This window comes from Camellia sinensis, chromosome 8, assembly GCF_055761805.1.
Source record: "Camellia sinensis isolate YWXY chromosome 8, ASM5576180v1, whole genome shotgun sequence".
Taxonomy (NCBI): Eukaryota; Viridiplantae; Streptophyta; class Magnoliopsida; order Ericales; family Theaceae; genus Camellia; species Camellia sinensis.
In genome coordinates, this window is record NC_138968.1 from 21,333,797 (window position 1) to 21,356,554 (window position 22,758).

Genomic DNA, 22,758 nt, shown 5'->3' on the forward strand with positions numbered 1-22,758 from the left:
ACAAAATGTCTCATTGAAAACACTACTACTGAGCTGTCATAAGATGATTAGAGAGAGAGAGAGAAATGGGGGACAAAGAGAGGGACAGAGAAAGTAGCAAGCTATCATTAAAAAAGGGCAAACTAGCCAAGAGCAAATTAGCCAAGAGTAAATCAAAATGCAAAGTTGCCAAGTGCTAATCAACCAAGGTAACCTTGAAGAAGTTTGATAATCAAGTAGATGCTCAACTATCTACCAATGAGATGTCTACTATACTCTCCCACATTCTACACCTATCCGAAGACCCCCCAAATCTCTCTTATCTAGAGATTTTGGGGGACCATGGCAAGGGCCCCCAAATGAAAACAAAAGAGGATTAAGGGATGCAGAATCGGAGGATAGCTCAATCGAGTGTGATTGTGTCGATCTATGTTTTTGTGGAAATCTTCGTACACCACGGTTACAATTGAATATGGAAATGAAAGTCTCAACTGAGCAATCATCAGAGCAGCATCAAACACCTAATGAATGGAACACACCAAATAGAGTGCTAACTGATCTTGAGCACTAGCCAAAATTGGCCATTGTCTCCACTGGCAGCAAACGAAATGATAATGTCAAATAAACTTGACTCACTCAGTGTTGATCAAAGGAGAGAACTAATGGACACCAAACAATGAAAAAGTGTTGAAAATGTGCAAGCTTGTAGCAATGAGGATTTGGTTGAACTACATATGGAAGACACACAATCTGGTAAGGGTAAATGTCTTGATGGTGATACACCTGCCATATCAGGTAAGCCTCTACAAAGCTTGGAGCTCTTTAGTTAAAGAAGAGATTAACAAAGTGTCAAAATTAAAGTATAAAATAGGTGTCCATAAAATTGAGAACGTAGTAGATGGCATATACAATGTTCCTATTAAGATCTCAAAAAAAAGGCTTTTCCCATTGGGAAAATGTCTTGGTTTGATACTTCATTGATAAAAGATTCTCTTTCCATTATGTAAAAACTTAGGCAGAGAAATTTTGGAAAAATTTGCTTGTCTCCATTGATAATGGCTTTTTTTTATTTTTAAAGTAAATAATGAAGAGGCTATGGACAAAATTTTGGAAATGGCCCCTAATACGTTAGGGCTAGATTAATTGTTGTTAAAAAACGACAACCTAGACTAAAACTAACAAAGTGTGAATTTTTGAATGTGTCGTTATGGATGTAGTTATATAATGTTCCTTTGGAGCTTTGGACTGAAGAGGGTTTGGGTTACATTGCTAGCATCATGGGAACTCATCGTTATTTAGATGAGCCTACTTTCAAATGAAGCAGACTTACGTTTGCAAGAATATGTATTGAAGTTCCAGCAAATAAAAAGATCCCTGAGTCTTTCAAAATAAATCTTCATTATGGTGACCCGTATGATATTCGAGTTGAGATTCCATGGAAGCCTCAAAGGTGTGATGTTTGTAAGACTTTTGGTCATACCATTAATTTGTGCCCTCAAAAGCCAAAGACTTTGAATCATTCCTCTTGCAAACAAGAGTGGAGAACCAAGGAGATTAAAATACAAATTTTGACTAAATGGGAAGTGGTGAAGAAAAAGGGAAGAGATGGTAGGCAAGGTTCAACGATAGTGGTACGCAAAGAGAGGGAGAGATACGCAATCTTCCACCCCCTCAACATCTAATACCTTTAATGTCCTTAAAATGTGTGATATGGGTGAGTTGAGGAATGGAGAATTAAGTCAAGAGTTGTTATGCCAAATGAAGAGCCTAAAAAATATAGAGAGTCCATTTCGAAGTGATCCCAGTAATGGGGAGACTACAAAGGAGGATAATAGAAGAAAATTCAAAGTGAAACTTCATAACTTGAAGATTGCTAGAGGAACATTTTGAATCCTTTTTGCTGTGAATGTTATGTTTGTCTTCTATAGGCTTTGTTTTGTTTATTTTAAGAGAGTAGTTTGTTTTTGTTTCTTTTTGTTCTCCCTACAAAAGATATGTATTGATCTTCATTGTATATCTTTCTTTTTAGGTTATAACATGACTTACTTATCTAAAAAAAAGATTGTAGTTTCATCCCTAGAATCGTCATCGGAATCGACACACGCTATTCTCCAGATCGTTGACAGCCAGATCTATGTGGATCTATGTCGATCCATACAAATGAGCGATCTTTGGTACTAATAAGAGAGAGAGAGAGACGGGCTGTGGGTTTAACATCTACGTCGATCTACCAAGGTCTTCGGAACTAACATCAGAGGCAATGGCAGAGAGGTGGAGGAGATGACGATGGCTAGGGTTTAGATCAGAGGAGAGAAATGATGGAGAGAGAGAGAGAGACAATGAGGGCTATTTCCCTCTACCGTGACGTAAACTGGACGTAGGCAGGAGCCATAAGAGCGACGGCCGACGAGAGCCACACGAGTGATGGCTGACAAGAGCCCCTCGAGTGGTGGCAGGCGACGATCAAAACCCTTACCACCTTTGATATGAGAGAGAGAAAGAGAGAGAGAAAAAAAAAACAGACAAACAAACAAACAAAAAAAACAATGATAATAAGTTGGGTAAATTACATTTACACCATCTGAAGTTTGGATTTAATACATATCATCTCTTGACGTTTGGAAAATTACACTAAACCCTGTCATTGTAATTATTTAGACGGAATGAAGATATTGAACTCATGTACTCTATATTTTCTTGCTTTGCTTTACTTTCTCTATTTTTTTTTTCTTTCATTTGCTTTAATTTTTTTTTTTCAATATAACTTTTTCTATTTTTCTATTAGCAGTTATTGCCTTTTACATAAGCACAGGGGGTTTGTAAAATGAGACTATTAACCACAAGAGTAGGAAGGTAATTTTCAAAAAGTCTGGAGGTGGGATGTAATTGGACCAAATCTTAAGGGGTGTTAGTGTAATTTACCCTAATAAGTTTACAATGGGTAGATAGATTATAATGGGTAATTTGGTCATTTTACATAGTTTTAATCTTTAGACAAAGAAAATTTAAATTTAGACCTTTGGACCAAAAGCCCCAAAATGAATTTATCCCTTTTTCAAAATATGGACTGAACTAAAATTTACCTCCAAGCCCTATTTGTTTTTAGAGTTGAAGGATGAGATTGAATTAATAATGAGGTGGGATTCAAAAAGATTTCTAATTGTTAGTGCTTGAACTTGAAAGATGGTGTAATAACCCTCACCATTGCTTGCCGATAAACATTGATTACCGTCAAACTGAACTTATTACGACTGATAATTGAACTGATTAAAATACTGAACTGACTGATTGGAATCTGGAATTAATTGACTGACTGTATCTGTTTAAATGCATACTCCATCTGTTTGACTGTTTACTATCTGTTCATGTTTTAGTGTTTAAACTGCTAATTGAAGGCTTTATCGGCGGCCGAATCCGAAATTGATTAGTATGTCTTGATTCGTAGAATTTATGTGATTTATGGTGTATTTATCTAAAATGTGATCTAGTATGACTAAATTAGATTAAATATTGATCAATTGCTTAAGTTGGCCTTATTTACCACACTAGCCTTAGTGGCCACTACTTGATTCATTGTGAGCTTCATTACACCTGAGCAAAACACTTCTTCAGCCCTTTCGTGGAGACCCTTAGCCGACCATAGAGAGAGAGAGACTTGAGGAGTTGATTTCGTCTCCATATTGCTTAGAATTTGAAGGAAATTGAAGTGTGGTTGCTAATCTAGTTCCCTTGCCTTTAATTGAAGACATAGGTAAAAGAAATCAAACTTTATTGATGTGTTTGAGCTTGATTCTTGCATGGTTTATGTCAAAGTTGAGAATTGAGCCATGGATTAGTTCTAGCATGTTGAAATAGAGCATAATTCATGCATGCATGTTAGTATTGTTGGATTTTGAGTTGAGTGCATGGTAAATTGTCACATGCATGTCCATGTTTTGAGTGTAGGCTATGTTTTCATCTTGTTTGTGAATCAATGGGCTCATTAGAGCATGTTTTGAAGCTTGAAAGTCGTTTAATGATCATGCATGTCATGTTTGAGGATTATTCTTGAAAAATGGTTTGAAATTGGGTTTGAATTAAACACCCTTGGGCTTTGATTTCTCAATTGAGCTTTGAATCATGTTATTCCATGTGTTTACAAGTGTTTTTCCAGAAATTAGCCCAAGAGGATTGAAAATTATGCTTTTGAACTTGGTTTTTGGCTTGGAGGTGCAATCTGGGTTTTCCAGATTTTGCACTCCCGCTCGAGCGGGGGAAAGTGACGCTCGAGCGTGGAATCCGAGCATCCAGTATCTCTGCACTGTTTTACAATCCGCTCGAGTGGAGGACTGGGTGCTCGAGCGGAGTCATGTGTCTCAAGCTCGAGCGGGCGTCGAGCGTCCGTCGAGCGGAGATTTCACCCATCCAGTACTTTTGCAGTACGCTCGAGCGGGGGATTTATCGCTCGAGCGGGTACCCTTGTCTGCATGTCCGCTCAAGCAGAGTGACTTACACTCGAGCGCGACCCCTGTTTTCTGAAAAATCTGAAAATGCTTTTAAAGGTACATCTTTGCATCCTCATCCCATTCTAGGCATTCTTAGACCTAGTTTAAGACATTTTAATGAGGACATAGATGTAGAACACACCGAGGCAAATTAGGGATTAGGTTATTATCTTTCCCAACTGTGTAGCTTAGTGTGTGTTCAATCTGTTAACTGTGTAGGATTGGCTTTCTGAAGAGATGCTCTAGCTTACTGCAGCCCAGAACTCTGTGAGTAACATCTGTGTAAAGATATGTTCAAAATGATTATCTTCTGAACAATCGAACTGTACTGCTTTCTAAACTGATTACTGTTAACTGATTGAATGTATGTCCTATATTCTGAACTGTATTGTGGCATCCTTAGCACCTACTGTTTACTGTTACTGTGACAGAAATCTCTGTCGGTCCCTCGTTGGAACCACTACTGTTACTGACTGATGGCCATCATTTACTGCTCGGTCTTTTAAGACCTACTATTTACTGTACTGTTATGCTAATGGATGTACCACATATGACTGTACTGACTGAACGACTGAAATACTGATTTAATGAACTGTTTTCATTACTGTAAGGACATTCATTCTTAACCCCTTTACGCATTATGTTATTCACTGGGCTCTAGCTCACTGCTCATATATATATGTAGGTGTACAGGCACCAGACCGCGGCTAGGAGCGTCAGGGTTACTCTAGTTTTGTCAAGCCAACTACCGTGCCTCACTGCGAGGTTCCAAGCCTATCATGCTAAGGTTTAGGGGTATTTTAAGACTCCCCCTTCTGTGCTGTCTTGTTGTTTTGTAATAACCGAATGGATTGTATAGACTGAATGTTTACTGTACTATTATATAGGGATTGAGTCCCTATTCTGAATGATTGTATATATATTGTGTATACCTTTCCACTGAATGTAAATATGTTTGGAAAGTCTTTTTTTTGCATACAGAGTGTCGCAGCTCATTGGGCATTGTTTAATTACTTTATTGGCTTCCGCCAGACCCTGTACTCTGTTTTACTGTACTACTGTTAAGCAGGTCTTCGGTAATCTCGGATTACTGGCCGGTTACGGTGCTAAACCCATAGGGCTGGGTTTGGGTCGTGATAGATGGATAGGAGCTTTAGGGTTATTTTGAAAACTGACTATTTTAATTGATTTTTTATTTTATTTATTTTATTTATTTATTTATTTATTTATTTTTGGGTACAGAAACACGTATAGAAAAGTAAGAAGACGAGTTGACTTTTTGTAATGACTTTTTAATTTTTAAATTATTTTAACCTATTATGAATAGTGATCAAGGATGCATTGAGAAATTAATTAAAAAATAAGGATATTTAGGCCATTTTATACAGTTTACCTCAACATTTGCGTAGTCAAAATTATGAATAGTGATCAAGGATGCATTGATAAATTAATTAAAAAAATAAGGATATTTAGGTCATTTTATACAGTTTGCTTCAACATTTGCTTAGTCAAACCTTGCTTTCACATCAAAAGTAAGGACTCTTTTGGTTAGTGTTAAAAAAATTAAAATTGATTTATTTAAATTATATCATAATTGATTTATTTAAATTATATTATTTTTTTATTTTTTTATATGTTTTTTTTATAATAAATAAAAATATTAGCTAATAAAGCATACCTAAAACAACCTTAAAGTAACTCATAATGTACGGCATAAACTAGATTAGAAATTGTATGCTTTTTCTTTTCTTTTTTTTTTTTAAGATAGGAGAAATTGTATTCTCTTTCATTGGCCTTTTATGACAATCTCCAACAAAGACTTAAACCAAGTCGTTCGGCATAGTCTTTCTTCTTCTTCTTTTTTAAATTATGTTAAAATTTTTAATTTTCAAAAGAATGATTCTGGTTGAATATCAAACACTAAGTTACAACTCTATATATACACATCACAAACTGAATTAGAAATATCCTTAACTAACACATCTAACTAAACTAACAATATTTAATTACAACCATACTAACTAATATCTAGCTTGTTTGGTGAGTAGGATATCATATTCCTATTCTGGAATTGAGATCATTCCAAAATAGATGAATTTTGACTGTAAATGAATTTAAAAGTTAAAGTATAAAATAATTTAAAAGGTTCACTAAAAATTTAAAAAAAAAAAAAAAAACCCAAAAAGTGAACTTTTTTTTTCCTTCTCTTTTTAAAATATTTTACTTTTCTAGTTCATCTAAGTATATAGTAGAACTCAAAAGTGTAAAGCTTTTTAAAAAATTAAAAAATTAAAAATTTCACTATAAACAAAACAAAACAAAACAAAAAAAATCAGCGCCAAACACCTATTGAAATAATTAAAATTGAGCAAATTTTGGATAAATATCTTTCAGAAGCATGGAGGCTCACGAATGCGAAAATGGCTTAAAATCTAAAATGGGTTAGCAAGGGCTGATTATTCAACAAGGATCAACAGAGTTGGAGAGAAAATTCCTTCAGTACTTTTTTTATCCAGTTATCATGTTGCAGTTAATCCAAAAGTAATAGATGATGGAAGTGTTAGAGAGAATTCGAATCCGATAATTTGTTGAGTGCAAGTTCTACTCATCAACTTTTCAAGAGTTACTATTTAAAAAATAAATAAATAAAATAATAAAAAAATTGAATGGCATGAGATTCTCTATCCCAAAATCTCTATTCAATGTTTTGAAAACAATCCTTGAATAAATTGGAAAAGCAACTAAGTACAAGATAAGTGGTTCAACTATCAAATCAATTAAAATTAAACGGTCATGTCATAATTATCTTATAAATATATTAATAATTATACACAAATAAAAATATACCATATAAAAATATATACCTATATAATCAATTTATTTTTAATTCAAATTGTAAAATTTTACGAACTGTGGTTTGTCCGAAATCATTGTAATAAGTTTTTAATAATACAAAATAAATGATATAATATATATATATATCAACTTATTTAGCATGAATGGTGTGTAGTTCAGTTAGTGGTCAGAGCATCGCCTTTTCTACTATCAAATCTCCATTTTTCCATAATAATAATAATTTGTGTCTTGTTTTTTTTTTTTCAAATATAAAAATTGTGAGGTCAAGGGATTATTGTATGGATGTAAGTTGCAGTAGCAGGGGAGTTTGTTCAATCGTCGAACTTCTCTTGGTGCATTTCACCATCTTATATCTTTGATTTCATATTTTTAATTAATTTTTTCATTGAACAAAAAAAATAATTTCTATAATAATAACTAATAAATAAAATAGTTCTTGAGAGTGTACGATTTTAATAGTTTTATCTGAATCAAAACTTGAACAGGTCAATAGTTGAATGCCAAAAGAACGATGGCCATTTTGAATAACTCAGCCCATTTGACGGGCCAAGCTGACTAGTTTATGGAAAAATTAATATACGTCACATCCAAAATGATGTGCTATAAAATTTAATTTTAGTGAACCAGTTAGGGTTCCATTAAGGGAATCTTTTCCTAAATTCCATGGGTTGGCTGAGTTTATAAAATCTAAGGGTAAGATTCCAATGTCGAGTTTAAGTTTGGAGATGTTACGATGGTCGAGAGAAAGTGAGAAAAAGTTATGTATTTTATATATATTGAATTGAATTGAATTGAATTGAATATAATAGGAGAATCTGTATTTATAGGCTGAACACAAATTTAGATAAGTATAGAAAGAGATAGAGATAGAGATAGAGAGAGATAGACTATATCTACAACACAAAATGATAAGTATAAATCTAAATCTAATATATACATTAACAGACCCCCTCAAACTCAAAGTGGGTAAGTATCAACCAACTTGAGTTTGGAAACTAGATCACCGAAACGACTAGGGGAATGAGCAATGGTGAAAATATCAGCAAATTGATCAGCAGAAGAAATAGACACTACAACAAAAACATACTTTAGTGGCACTACACTAGTGGCATATTTTTAGAAAATGCCACAAAAAATGATATTTAGTGGCACGTTTTTTAAAAATACCACAAAACGACAAACATAAAAGGCTCTAGTGACATTTCAATGAACAAGTGTCACAAAACTACAACAAAAACATACTTTAGTGGCACTACACTAGTGGCATATTTTTAGAAAATGCCACAAAAATGATATTTAGTGGCACGTTTTTGAAAAATGCCACAAAACGACAAGCATAAAAGGCTCTAGTGACATTTCAATGAACAAGTTTCACAACACTACAACAAAAACATATTTTAGTGACACCATACTAGCGGCATGTTCTTAAAAAATGTCACAAAAAGAATATTTGGTGGCATTTTTTAGAAAAATGTCATAGAGCCACAAACATACAAGGCTCTAGTGGCATTTCAATTAAAAAAAGTGTCACTTCACTACAACAAATTTACACTTTAGTGACACTACACTAGTAGCATGTTTTTAGAAAATGCCACAAAAATAAAAATTGGCATTAAATGTTTTAGAAAAATGCCATAGAACCACAAAACATATAAAGCTCTAGTGGCATTTCAATAAAGAAATGCCACATCAATTTTATGACATTTTATAAAATAATGACACAAAAAATTATGTTCGTGACATTTACCAACAGATGCCACTAAACTTTAGTTGCAATGGCATTTTTTAAAAAATGTCAGGACACTAGGTAGATGCAAATTACTTTTTATGGCACTTAGGTGAAAAGTGTCATAAACAAATATTTTATAGCATTTTGAGAAATACCACTAAGTCAAAAACTTTCCAAGCTTATAATGACATTTTTGAAAAAACAAAAAATGTCAATATATTTTTTAAATTTTTAAAATGCAGTAAATGATTAAAAATAAATGAATTAAACTCAATATACATTACAGGAAAAAGCATATTCGGCGACTAAATTTCCTGACCAAAAAAATTTGGTCACTGAAAGTATAGCTTTCAGCGACCAAAACAGCATTAGTTGCCAAAAGTAAAGCTTTTTGGCGACTAAACAATTTTAGTAGCCAAAAGTCTACAATTGGCGACTAAAACTAAGTTTGGTCGGTGATTATATGGGTTTTAGTGACTAAAAAATTTTTAGTAGCCCAAAGTAAAGCTTTTTGGCGACTAAAAATAAGTTTGGTCGCTGATTATATGGGTCTTACCGACTAAAAAAAAATTAGTAGCCAAAAGTAAAGCTTTTTGGTGCAAAAAAATATTTTAGTAGCCAAAAGTCTACAATTGGCGACTAAAAAATAAGTTTAGTCGCCAAAAGTGGTCATTTTTAGAGCGGGAGAACTAAAATCTTAAGGCGAGAATAAAATTTTTTGGTGACCAAAATTTTGGTAGCTAAAAGTGCATATTTGGCGACCAAATCCGATTTTAGTCGACAAAAGTTAAGTTTTTTAGCAACTAAAAAATAATTAGTAGCCAAAAGTATTTTTTTAGTCGCCAAAAGTGGTCTTTTTTTTATTTTGGTAGTAAATAGTTTATTTTACATAAATTATGTTCAATAAAATAATTATGTTTATACATATACTTTTATATTAATATGGATGTATGTACTATATAAATAATATATGTTGCATATATAATCATGTGGTGGTATAGAGGTGTAGTGGGAAGAGTGTGGTGTATATGGTTTATGGTGCGGAAAGTTGGCGGTTCGAGTCTCCACAAGAGCATATCAAATTGTTCTACAACGAATTATCGTCATGAATGGCACTTGATAGCGTCACGAATAGTGTCTACCATGACATTAAAGTGTCACTGAAATGTTTTAGTCTTGATGGTGTAATGACACTTACAAGTGTCACTAACTCTTTTTTTAATGGCGCTTGATAGTACCACAAATAATATCTACCATGACATTAAAATGTCATTGAAAGTTTTCAGCCATGATGGTGCAGTGGCACTTGCAAGTATCTACCATGGCACCGATAAAAGTGGCACTTGTTCAAAATGCCACAAGACCAAAAAATGTCATTAGAAGAATAGTTTTGTGGCACTTTCAAATGTCACTAAACTAAGAAAATGTTGTAGTGAGAAAGAAGACAAACAGTGCCACGTGTAACATGGTGTCGAATGAAATGACAATCAATCTCAATATGTTTGGTGCAATCATGGAAGACATCATTGTAAACAATTTGAATGGCACTCTAATTGTCACAATAAAGAAAGATGGCACCAGGGAAAAAAAACACCCATATCAGTAGGAGCCAATGAAGCCATAAAAGTTCTTGAGTAGTGTCAACAAGAGCACGATACTCATCCTCAGTACTAGAACGAGCAACAAGAGTTTGCTTCTTGCTGCGCCAGGCAATAAGAGAGTCACCCAAGAAGAAACAAATCCTGTAGTAGAACGACGACCAGTAGGATCCCCTGCCCAATCTGCATCAGAAAATGCGTATAATTGTAGAGATGAGTGTGCAGAGTAGTGAAGACCATGAAACATAGTTCCTTTGAGATAGCGCAAAATACGAATCAGAGCATTATAGTGCAGAGAGCGAGGAGCAACCGTGAACTGACTGACAATGTGAACAGCATAGGCAATGTCTGGACGAGTAACTGTGAGATAAACAAGACTGCCAACTAGCTGATAATATAAGGTAGCATCAGACAACAGGTGATCGTCAAGAGGTGTGAGACGAGTCTGAGGATCAACTGGGGTAGGGGCAGTCTTGCAATCGGTAAGACCAGTACGAGCCAAAAGATCAGAGGTATACTTGGCCTGGGTGAGAAAGTAACCAGAAGAATCATGAGAAATTTCCAAGCCAAGGAAGTAACTAAGCAAACCTAAATCTTTCATCTCAAACTGGCGACTGAGGAACTGTTTGAGACTAGAGATACCCATTGTGTCATCCCCGGTGATAATCATATCATCAATATAGAGAAGAAGAAGAATAACACCACACTCTGTCTTGCGTATAAACAGAACAAAATCATAGGCACTGGAAGAGAATCCAAAGTTACTAATGATATAACTAAACTTGGCAAACCAAGCATGACGAGCTTGTTTCAAACCATACAAAGCACGGAAAAGTTTACAGACCTTGGTGGACGGAACTAAGGAACCAAGAGGAGGCTGCATATAAACTTCCTCAGTGAGATCGCCATTGAGAAAGGCGTTCTTGACATCAATCTAGCAAAGACTCCAATGGCGAGCAACAGCAATGGCAAGTAGGCTACGAACTGAAGTAAGACGAGCAATAGGAGCAAATGTTTCCCCGTAATCAATCCCATATTCTTGAGTAAACCCTCGAGCAACAAGACGAGCTTTGTACCGCTCAATGGAACCATCAGACTTTAGATAAAGCTTATACCTGGGATGTAGTTATGTCACGACCCAAACCCGCCCCTATAGGTTTAGCATCGTAACCAGCCAGTAATCCTTAGATTACCGAAGGCCTCTGAACAGATTAACAAAATTAAGGGGCTAGCGGAAGCTAATACATAAATATAGTTCTCCAATGAGCTGTGCTGACTTATATGTAACATAATATTTAAAAACTTTATATACATAATCAAAAGTCATTCATACATTATACCCACACACATTAGAGTACCTTAAGTACAGCCAACAGAACAACCGAGTCTTATATATACAGAAACAACAGAACTTAAACACTTGAGACACTCCAGGAACCTCCATGTGAGGCACAAGGGTTGGCTGACAACAGAACACAGATCCAGATAAAAGTCTTCAGGCTCGATCTCCAGAATGCCCACCTATACATATATATACACACAGTGAGCTAAAGTCCAATGAATAACGTCAATGTAAAGAGGTTAGTGAACGAAATCCGAACATATCATAAGCGTAAAACAGATCATAGCATAATTATTCTCGTATCATAACATAATAATAGTAGATCCCATAGAACACATTACATAACGTCTTCCGACTAGAGTAATCGGTTCCGGATACCGATTAAACACATATCACCACAATGAAGTGGCTAACGAGATCTCGTAATCACATGAATGTCATGGACCCGCATTAACATGCCGTCCCCCATGACTTGGGACTATCTATGGATGCCATAATAGATTTCAAACATAGAACATTCGTTCACGAAAACAGATATCATTTCAGAAATGGTGACTTAATATAATTCATTTGAAACATAATTCATATGAACGTATCTTTACAATAACATTACTCACAGTGGTTCTCGCAAACGGTCAATCAATCTCCAGACGTTGACCTACAGACACAAAAGCACATAACACAAACATATCTTGTCATTACACATTCAGGTAGCCATTACGGCTTAGCTTTCATTACAATAGCTCATATTCTTACTTATCACATTGCTTAAAACACACTCTTATAAACTCTTAACTTAGTACATTCTTTACTTAGTGTGTTTCTAACCTATACCTCATTACTATGGCTTAACTAAGTCTTAGGAATGCCTAAGATGCAATGAGGATGCCAAAACATGAGTTAGAACACTTAGTCAAATTTCTGAAAACAGGGTCTCCGCTCGAGCGTAACTTTCCTCGCTCGAGCAGACATGCAAACATGAAAGGGGTCGCTCGAGCGCAGATTCCTTCGCTCGAGTGATCTACAAAAACATGAAACTTCTGGGAGCTTGCATTTCACGCTCGAGCAGACTCACGGTCTCTTGAGCGGAAGTGCACGCACTCAGAGCGGTCGATCAAGCGTGAACTCCTACGCTCGAGCGTAGATGCAGAATCTGGAATTTCCAGATTGCACCTCCAAGCTCAAAACTCGAATTCAACTCATCAAAACACATCTCTTGGGCCCCAAAACTTGAGATAACCTAGTAAACTTGTAAAATATGAAGAATGAAGGATCATTTCATAAAATCATGGCCCAAGAGTTTGCCAAAAGTTCATAATTCATCTTGAAATTCAAGAAACAAAACATGCGTGTAAAATCTTTTCTTCAAACCTCATGAAACTAGCAAATTGAGCTCATAAGCTCCATGCATGTAAGAAATTCTTCCCAAAACATGATTTTAAGTGAAGGAACATGATAATTCAAACATGGATGATATGAATCATGTTCAAAATAATGAAATTAAACTAAACTAAGCATGCATGTATGAATTACAACTCAAATCTTCATTCAAAACTTATTTTATGCAATTAAACTCATGATCTTGATGAAATCTCATGCTAATAACTTAGATGCACAATTTAGAGGTTGCAATCTTACCTAAAGTCTTCAATAGCTAGATATTTGCACAATCTTTGACCAATTCAAGCTATAGCCTTTAATTTCTCCTTAATCTCTACCTTTATCTCTCTAGGATTGCACTCTCACTCTCTCTAAAATGAATTCTCAGATTTTGGCACTCAAGGAATGAGGGGAAAAGAGCTAAATGTGTTGAATATATAGTTATGATGCTAAAATACATTAATTGGAACATTAGGCTAACCAAACACAACCTAATTAATCGTTCTGAATCAATTTTTAATTAAATTTTTCAAATGGTTCTAAAAATTCCAAATAACACATTGATGTAATCAATTTCGGTTTCAGACGCCGATAAGGCTTTCAATTTTCATATTAAAACGGAATTCCAGACAGATATTTCTACAAGTAACACATAGAAAGCCAAAATCATACAAAATACAGAATAAACACATAATTTCTTTTAATCCTCTCATTAGCATCATTAACTACGGATTAGCAGCTAATTACGGATCGGGGTTATTACAAGTTGACCTTCTACCTGGCAAAAGTGTTGTTAGTTGTAAATGGGTTTACAAGATCAAAATTAGAACCTCGCGCCCGTTTGTGTTGCTTCTTGGGGTATGGGATTGAACATAAAGGTTATCGTCATTGGGATCCTCTTTCTCGTCATCTTCATGTCTTTCGTCATGCAATATTTTGGGAACACAAAATGTTCTCCTCTATATCTAAGTTTCATTTGTCCACTCCTCTCACTATACCATTCTTTACAGATCCATCTCTTCTATTTGATGAGCTTGATATAGACACTGTTTCTGACATGATGACTCCGGCCCATCCTGAGGATTATGTTCCGTCTCCTATTCTGCTACTCCACTCCCTGATCCTTAGCCGATTTCTGTACCTGCTCTTGGTCCTGCTCCACCCCTCAGTGAGCCTCATACATCCCTTGATTCCACTACATCATCTTCTACACCAAAGGTACCTCTTCGTCATTCAACTCGAGTAACACAACCTTCTGTACTTCTTCTTGATTTCATTGTTGGTTCCACTGCTTTTTCTTCTCATAAGCCTACTTCCTATCAAGAGGCTTCGTCTAACCCTCTTTGGCAGCAAGCTATGAGTGATGAACTGTAGGCTTTAGATAAAGCTCATACTTGGGATGTAGTTGACCTTCCACCTGGCAAGAGTGTTGTTAGTTGTAAATGGGTTCACAAGATCAAAACACACTCTGATGGTTCCATTGAGCGTTACAAAACTCATCTTGTTACTCAGGGGTTTACTCAAGAATATGGGATTGATTACGAGGAAACATTTGCTCCTGTTGCTCGTCTTATTTCAGTTCGTAGCCTACTTGCTATTGTTGTTGCTCGCCATTGGAGTCTTTGTCAGATGGATGTTAAGAATGCCTTTCTCAATGACAATCTCACTGAGGAAGTTTACAGACTTTGGTGGACGGAACTAAGATGGTAAGGGAAGGAACACGGTTGATAGTATAGACTCCTATGAGAGCAATTTCTTCCCAAAAACATTTAGGAAAGAAGAAGAGATTAAAAGAGCACGAACAGTGTCGAGGATATGGCGATGTTTGTGCTTAGCACGACCATTTTGTTGGGAGGTACCAGGACAAGAATAATGAGAAAGTGTACCATTTTGACGAAGATATTTTAAAAAATGAGTTTCTTTGTATTCTTAAGCATTATCAGCACGAAAAATTTTGATAGTGAAGGAAAACTGAGTTTTGACCATGTAAGAAAAATCATAATATATTTGGTGTAACTCGGAGCGAGATTTCATAAGAAATAACCAAGTAAAACGAGTGAAATCATCAACAAAGATAACAAAGTATTTAGATCCCCCATAGTGGTATTAGGTGAAGGCCCCCAAACATCAGAGTGTATGAGATCAAAAGGTATATGAGACATAGAGGTACTAGTAGTAAATGGCAAGGCATGCTGTTTTGCAAGTTGGCAAGATAGATAGTCTACTTTATCATTTGGAACATCACCTAACTGACCACTTGAAATGAGAGAGCATAAACGACCAAAAGACATGACCTAACCGAGAATGCCATAAAGCAAGAGGAGAACTAATAGTAACAGAAGCAACAGTCTCAACATTAGAGGGATTAGAAGAGGGAATGCGAAGGTGGACGAGCTCGTATAGATGTCCATGTCAATAACCTATCCCAAGGGTTTGTCCTGTCTTCGGATCCTACACAACACAACCAGTAAAAGAAAATAGAACAGTGAGGCCAATATCACAGAGTTAACCAATAGAGATAAGATTATGGATCAGATGAGTGTGAGGGAGAGAGACATTAGAGGTAAAAATATGATCGACACGACTAACATGCATTTGAGAACCATCAGCAGCATGAATGCTAGGTAAATTAGAAGGACATGTAGTGGAAGAAAACAGTGTAGGGTCAGAGGTCATATGGTTGCAACAAGCGGAATCAAAATACCAAGAAGAGGTACCTGGAGTAACTTAGAGGATAGTAAAGGGTGTACCAGATGTAGAAATAACCTTTTTCACAATAGCTTTAATGTCCTGAAGAATATAGGGTGGTGGCGGGGCAACAATGGATGAGAAACCAGAGGCAACTGTAGTAAATGCAAAATGTCTCGAAGAATGATCTCGGCTGTATATTGTGGAGGGTCCAGAATAGGGACCGTGCTGAGGATAACTATCTGAACGAGCCATGAGGTGATTAAATAACAAATCACAAAGAAGATCCAGTGATGGCGGAGTAGAACTGGATAAAACAGAGTGCACCAGTGAATTCGAAACGTCAAAAATAAGCGAAATCACCAAAAAAATAGGCAAAATAAAGAGAAGGGCCAGAGATGATGTCAACAGGGCGTAGATGACGTCAACAAAAGGCGCGGCGCACATTACCATAACAGAGGCACGGCGGAGGATAACAGAGACGACGCGCGGCTCACATTAGTATGACGGCGCACAGAGAACGCAAGAAGGGCTGACGTCAGGCTAACGTGAGCGGCTACTGAAAGGCGCGTATGTCAGTGGTGATGGAAGACTTAACACGCTGACGATAAAAACGGCACGTGAGGGTGCATCTGGTGGTAACCAAGAGAGAATTCCGAGCACGAGGATGGAAAATTTGTAAAAATTTGGTCAACAACAATGACAAAACAGTATTGTTGAACAAATAATGGTATAATCTCGAACCCTGTGCTCTGTGCTTTGATAATGCCACTGTGTATGGACAACAAGGTTGCAAACGAACCGAACCAAGCCGAGCCGAGCTTTGCTGAGCTCGACCTTGCCTCGTTTAGGTATCGAGCTCGTTTATTGAGCTCGAGCTCGGCTTGATAAAAAATTAGGCTCGAGCTCGGCTCGGCTCGACTCGTTAACATTAATGAAACTCGAGCTTGACTAGGCTCGACTCGATAATTTTTTTTTAATATTATTTATATTATTTAAATAAAAAAAATTATTTATATTATTTAATATATAAATAATATATTTATTATATAATTAAAATAAAGATAAACGAGCCGAGCTTGACAAGCCGAGCTTATGCGAGTTCGAACTCGGCTCGTTTACTAAACGAGCTTAATAGTTGAGCTCGAGCACAGCTCTTTTACTAAACGAATCGAACCAAACCAAGCCGAACCCTTAACAAGCCGAGCCAAACTTGTTCATGAACAGTTCGGTTCATTTACAACCCTCATGAACAATATGTAAGAGAAAGAGGAGTTAGGATTTAAGACATGTGCTCTGATACCATATTACAATGGTTGAGAGAAAGTGAGAAAAAACTGTGTATTTTATATATATTGAATTGAATTGAATACAATAGGAGAGTCTGTATTTATAGGCTGAACACAAACTTAGATAAGTATAAAAAGGGATAGAGATAGAGATAGAGATACAAGGAGATAGAGATAGAGAGAGATAGACTATATCTACAATACAAGGAGATAAGTATAAATCTAAATCTGATATATAAATTAACAGCAGATTTGTGTAATTTTTATTTTACTGCATTCAATTGTTAGTTCTCTGTTGTTCAAATACAAAATTCAGGCCCAATTAGAGGATCAGGATCCCCTCCTTAATTTCTCTCCTTAACTTCCTACTTACTGGGCCATTGAGCCCACTTTTGGGCTCAATTTTGATAATCCGAACCGTTCACATTTTAAGATTTGTTGATTATATCATACTTGTAAAAAATCAAATTAATCGGATTTCAAAAACTATGGTTGTGTTTGGTTCAACTTTTAAATCATGATTCTACACTCAAGTTCGAGTGCGGCGTTTGTTTATGGTTTTCAAAACACATTTCCGCACCCGTATTTGAAAAATAGTGTACCCGGATGTCCCCCGGACGTCCAGCCGATTGACCGGAACAGTGTCCTTGAATTTTTTTTATTTTTTTTTTGTACTTGTTATTTTTATATGTTAAATAAAAAATATTTTCAATTTTTTTTTTAATTTTTTATGAGTTTTGAATAGAATTTTGGATTGTGTTTGGTTATGAGTTGTAAGTTTTTGTATAAAAATTATGTCACATCACTCAATTCAAAAACTCTTTTCAAAACTCTTTTCAAAATTCATTCACCAAACAAATTTTCTACACTTAAATCATAATTTCAAAACTCACAAACTCAAAATACTACTCAGTGTGTTTGGTTTGAGTCTTTTGGATTAAGTTTTTTAAAAACTTAGTTTTTTGATTTTCGTGTTTTTTTTTTTAGTGAATATTTTTAAAATTTTAAACATTTTTTTTACTTTTTTAGATGCACCTTACTTAGATATATCTAAAAAGTAAAAAATTTGTGAAAAAATATTTTTAAAAATTAATAAATACATAAAAATGCAAAATATGTACGGAATTCTCATATTTTTTTTGTATTTTTGATATTTAGTGAATTTTTAAAAGATTTCTTTTACAAATTTTTTACTTTTTAGGTATATTTATGTTAGGTATGTCAAAAAAGTAAAAAAAATTGCTTAAAATATTAAAAAAATTCAGTAAAAACAAAAAAAAACGGAAAACAAGAAAGTAGAATTTTCTGAAAAGAGTTTTTGAAAAATTTTCTAAAAAGATTTTTTACAAAACTCTACCAAACGCAACCTATGTGTTCGAATCATCGAACTACAAACCATCACTACAACATTTTCTAAGTTTAGTGACATTTGAAAGTGCCACAAAACTATTCTTCTAATGACATTTTTTGGTCTTGTGGCATTTTGAACAAGTGCCACTTCTATCGGTGCCACGGTAGATACGAGTGACACGGTAGATACTTGCAAGTGTCACTGCACCATCATGGTTGAAAACTTTCAATGACATTTTAATGTCATGGTAGATATTATTTGTGGCACTATCAAGCGCCATTAAAAAAAGAGTTAGTGACACTTGTAAGTGCCATTACACCATCAAGACTAAAACCTTTCAGTGACACTTTAATGTCATGGTAGGCACTATTCGTGACACTATCAAGTGCCATTCATGACGATAATTCATTGTAGAACAATTTGATCCGCTCTTGCGGAGACTCAAACCGCCAACCTTCCGCACCATAAACCTTATGCACCACACTCTTCCCACTACACCTCTATACCACCACATGATTATATATGCAACATATATTATTTATATAGTACATACATCCATATTAATATAAAAGTATATGTATAAACATAATTATTTTATTGAACATAATTTATGTAAAATAAACAATTTACTACCAAAATAAAAAAAAGACCACTTTTGGCGACTAAAAATATTTTTTAGTCGCCAATTCTATACTTTTGGCTACTAATTATTTTTTAGTTGCTAAAAAACTTAACTTTTGTTGACCAAAATCGGATTTGGTCGCCGAAGATGCACTTTCAGTTACCAAAATTTTGGTCACCAAAAAATTTTATTCCCGCCTTAGGATTTTAGTTCTCCCGCGCTAAAAATGACCACTTTTGGCGACTAAACTTTTTTTTTGTCGCCAATTGGCTTTTTCAGGCTTTTTTGGCTATTTTAGCCACAAAAAACAAAATAGGCTATTTTAGCCATAACAAACAAAACATCACATCCAACCTATAATCATTACATTCTTCTCTCACAAAAAAAGTCAAAAAAGCCAAAAAGCCAAAAAGCCCTTCCCAAACCAAGCTTTTTAGCCCAGGCTAAAATAGCCAAAAAAGCCAAAAAGCCAAAAAGCCAACCCACTTCCCAAACGGAGGCATAATTAGTGACCAAACTTATTTTTAGTCGCCAATTGTAGACTTTTGGCTACTAAATTTTTTTAGTCGCCAAAAAACTTTACTTTGGACTACTAAAAATTTTTTAGTCACTAAAACCCATATAATCACCGACCAAACTTAGTTTTAGTCGCCACTAAAATTGTTTAGTCGCCAAAAAGCTTTACTTTTGGCAACTAATGCTGTTTTGGTAGCTGAAAGCTATACTTTCAGCGACCAATTTTTTTTAGTCAGGAAATTTAGTCACCGAATATGCTTTTTCCTGCAGTGTATATTGAGTTTAATTATTTATTTTTAATCATTTACAGCATTTTAAAAATTTAGAAAATATATTGACATTTTTTGTTTTTTCAAAAATGTCATTATAAGCTTGGAAAATTTTTGGCTTAGTGGCATTTTTCAAAATACTATAAAATATTTTTTTATGACACTTTTCACCTAAGTGCCATAAAAAGTAATTTGCACCTACCTAGTGTCCTGACATTTTTTAAAAAATGTCATTGCAACTAAAGTTTAGTGGCATCTGTTGGTAAATGTCACGAACATAATTTTTTGTGTCATTATTTTATAAAATGTCATAAAATTGATGTGACATTTCTTTATTGAAATGCCACTAGAGCCTTATATGTTTTGTGGTTCTATGGCATTTTTCTAAAACATTTAATGCCAATTTTTATTTTTGTGGCATTTTCTAAAAACAAGTTACTAGTGTAGTGTCACTAAAGCGTAAATTTGTTGTAGTGACATTTTTGTTGTAGTGAAGTAACACTTTTTTTAATTGAAATGCCACTAGAGCCTTGTATGTTTGTGGCTCTATGACATTTTTCTAAAAAATGCCACCAAATATTCTTTTTGTGACATTTTTTAAGAACATGCCACTAGTACGGTGTCACTAAAATATGTTTTTGTTGTAGTGTTGTGACACTTGTTCATTAAAATATCACTAGAGCCTTTTATGTTTGTCGTTTTGTGGCATTTTTCAAAAACGTGCCACTAAATATCATTTTTGTGGCATTTTCTAAAAATATGCCACTAGTGTAGTGCCACTAAAGTATGTTTTTGTTGTAGTTTTGTGACACTTGTTCATTGAAATGTCACTAGAGCCTTTTATATTTGTCGTTTTGTGGCATTTTTCAAAAACGTGCCACTAAATATCATTTTTTGTGGCATTTTCTAAAAATATGCCACTAGTGTAGTGCCACTAAAGTATGTTTTTGTTGTAGTTTTGTGACACTTGTTCATTGAAATGTCACTAGAGCCTTTTATGTTTGTCGTTTTGTGGCATTTTTCAAAAACGTGCCACTAAATATCATTTTTTGTGGCATTTTCTAAAAATATGCCACTAGTGTAGTGCCACTAAAATATGTTTTTGTTGTAGTGCATTTTTTAAAGAAATTTAATAAACTGTTTTCAGAACATAAGTTTTCTGATATTTAATCAACTTAATTTTTTACAAGTATGATGAACTCAACAAATCTCAAAATGTGAACCGTTCAGATTATTAAAATTAGGTCCAAAAGTAGGTCTAATGACCCAACAACTAAGAAATTAAGGAGAGAAGTTAAGGAACGGATCCTAATTCCCAATTAGATTAGGCTCAGGCGAGATATACGTGAATTATTAAGGGGGAAAAAATGAATCTTTAATCCTAAACATATGAGTGAAGTCCATTCATTATCTTCATCGTTTACTGTATCAAACTTTCCAACTATATAGCTATGAATTTAAAGAATTTTTCAAAAACATTCAAGATGAAATTTAATTAGAATGCAAATCGTAAATCCAAAGCAAAAAGTAAATAATAATCATATAAGGGGCAATAGTACCAAACATGTAAACCCCCCTCCCTTCCTATGAAAAACAAAAGTACATGTATTTTGGAAATCAAAGAACTAAACACACCACGAAATGTATATATATATATATATATATCAGTTGCAGTTGAGATCCTGGAGCTGTTGTGACTTGATATTGACATCCATGGTGCAATTCATTTGGATGGACTTCTTCTTCTTCATTATCAACATTAGCTCCACTTTACCACTCAAATTAGATTGGCTTCTCAGAGGCAACAACCCTGAACTCACTTCATTTGCAAATTGTGAATTGCTCGCTAGGCTAGTCGGTGCGATAAGGTCCACTGTAACATTAAACTTCTTGGTTGTTTTCAAACCGGCTTTCGACTTGGGAATATTAGCACTCCCAAACAGTGTTTCTCCATAGTAGAAATTAACAGTGGTGTTGTGGAATTTATAGGGACCGAAATTAGGATTCTTGACCCCAATTTCAGCATACATCTTCATGTGAAATGAAGGGCTTGTGACATTAATGGTCTCGAATGTAGCAGACCTAACCCGAAACTTGGGAGTTTTAACTTTCATTATGGTTAGACCAAACACAATTCCCATAACGATCTGTGACACAGTGAATATTACAAAAAAAATCAAACGCTTCTTGCGTTTTTTGAGGCGAAGCTCTTCGGCCTCGTCTTTCTGTGCCTCTTCATCGCTTCGGGCATGACCATTGGCTGGTGCCAATGGATGTCCTGCTTTCCGCTCCTCTCTCTCTGCCATCAAATTTGTTTGATTTTCGAAGAAAGTTAGAGAGAGAGAGAGAGAGAGAGGAGGGGAGAGATTTCTTGTTCACTAAAAAATCTTTTTTTTTTTTTTTTTTCACTAATAGCAAGCAAGTAGCTATGTAAAGAAGAAAATGGTGTTGGTGTGGCAGTAAAGGGTTTGCTAGTAGCTATATATAGGGGGGAGATCACTTTCCTGCAAAAACACTTTCCGGGAAAATGTGTTAAGGCAGGGGGAATAGGACTGAAAAATATCTTATGGTGCACCGAAGCGACTGGCAACTTTGAACATTTGACATTGGGGTTCTTTTGAGGTGTACCACTAATACTAATAGACTAATAGGTTA

General features: G+C 35.1%; 1 protein-coding gene across 1 annotated transcript; it reads right to left on the minus strand.

Annotated features, from left to right (window-relative positions):
* Nucleotides 1-21,767: 21,767 nt before the first annotated feature.
* LOC114278419 (late embryogenesis abundant protein At1g64065) lies at nt 21,768-22,409 on the minus strand. Its single transcript, XM_028220465.2, has one exon. It carries the CDS (start codon nt 22,407-22,409, stop codon nt 21,768-21,770), a length of 642 nt encoding a protein of 213 aa, XP_028076266.2.
* Between the last annotated feature and the right edge of the window lie 349 nt (nt 22,410-22,758).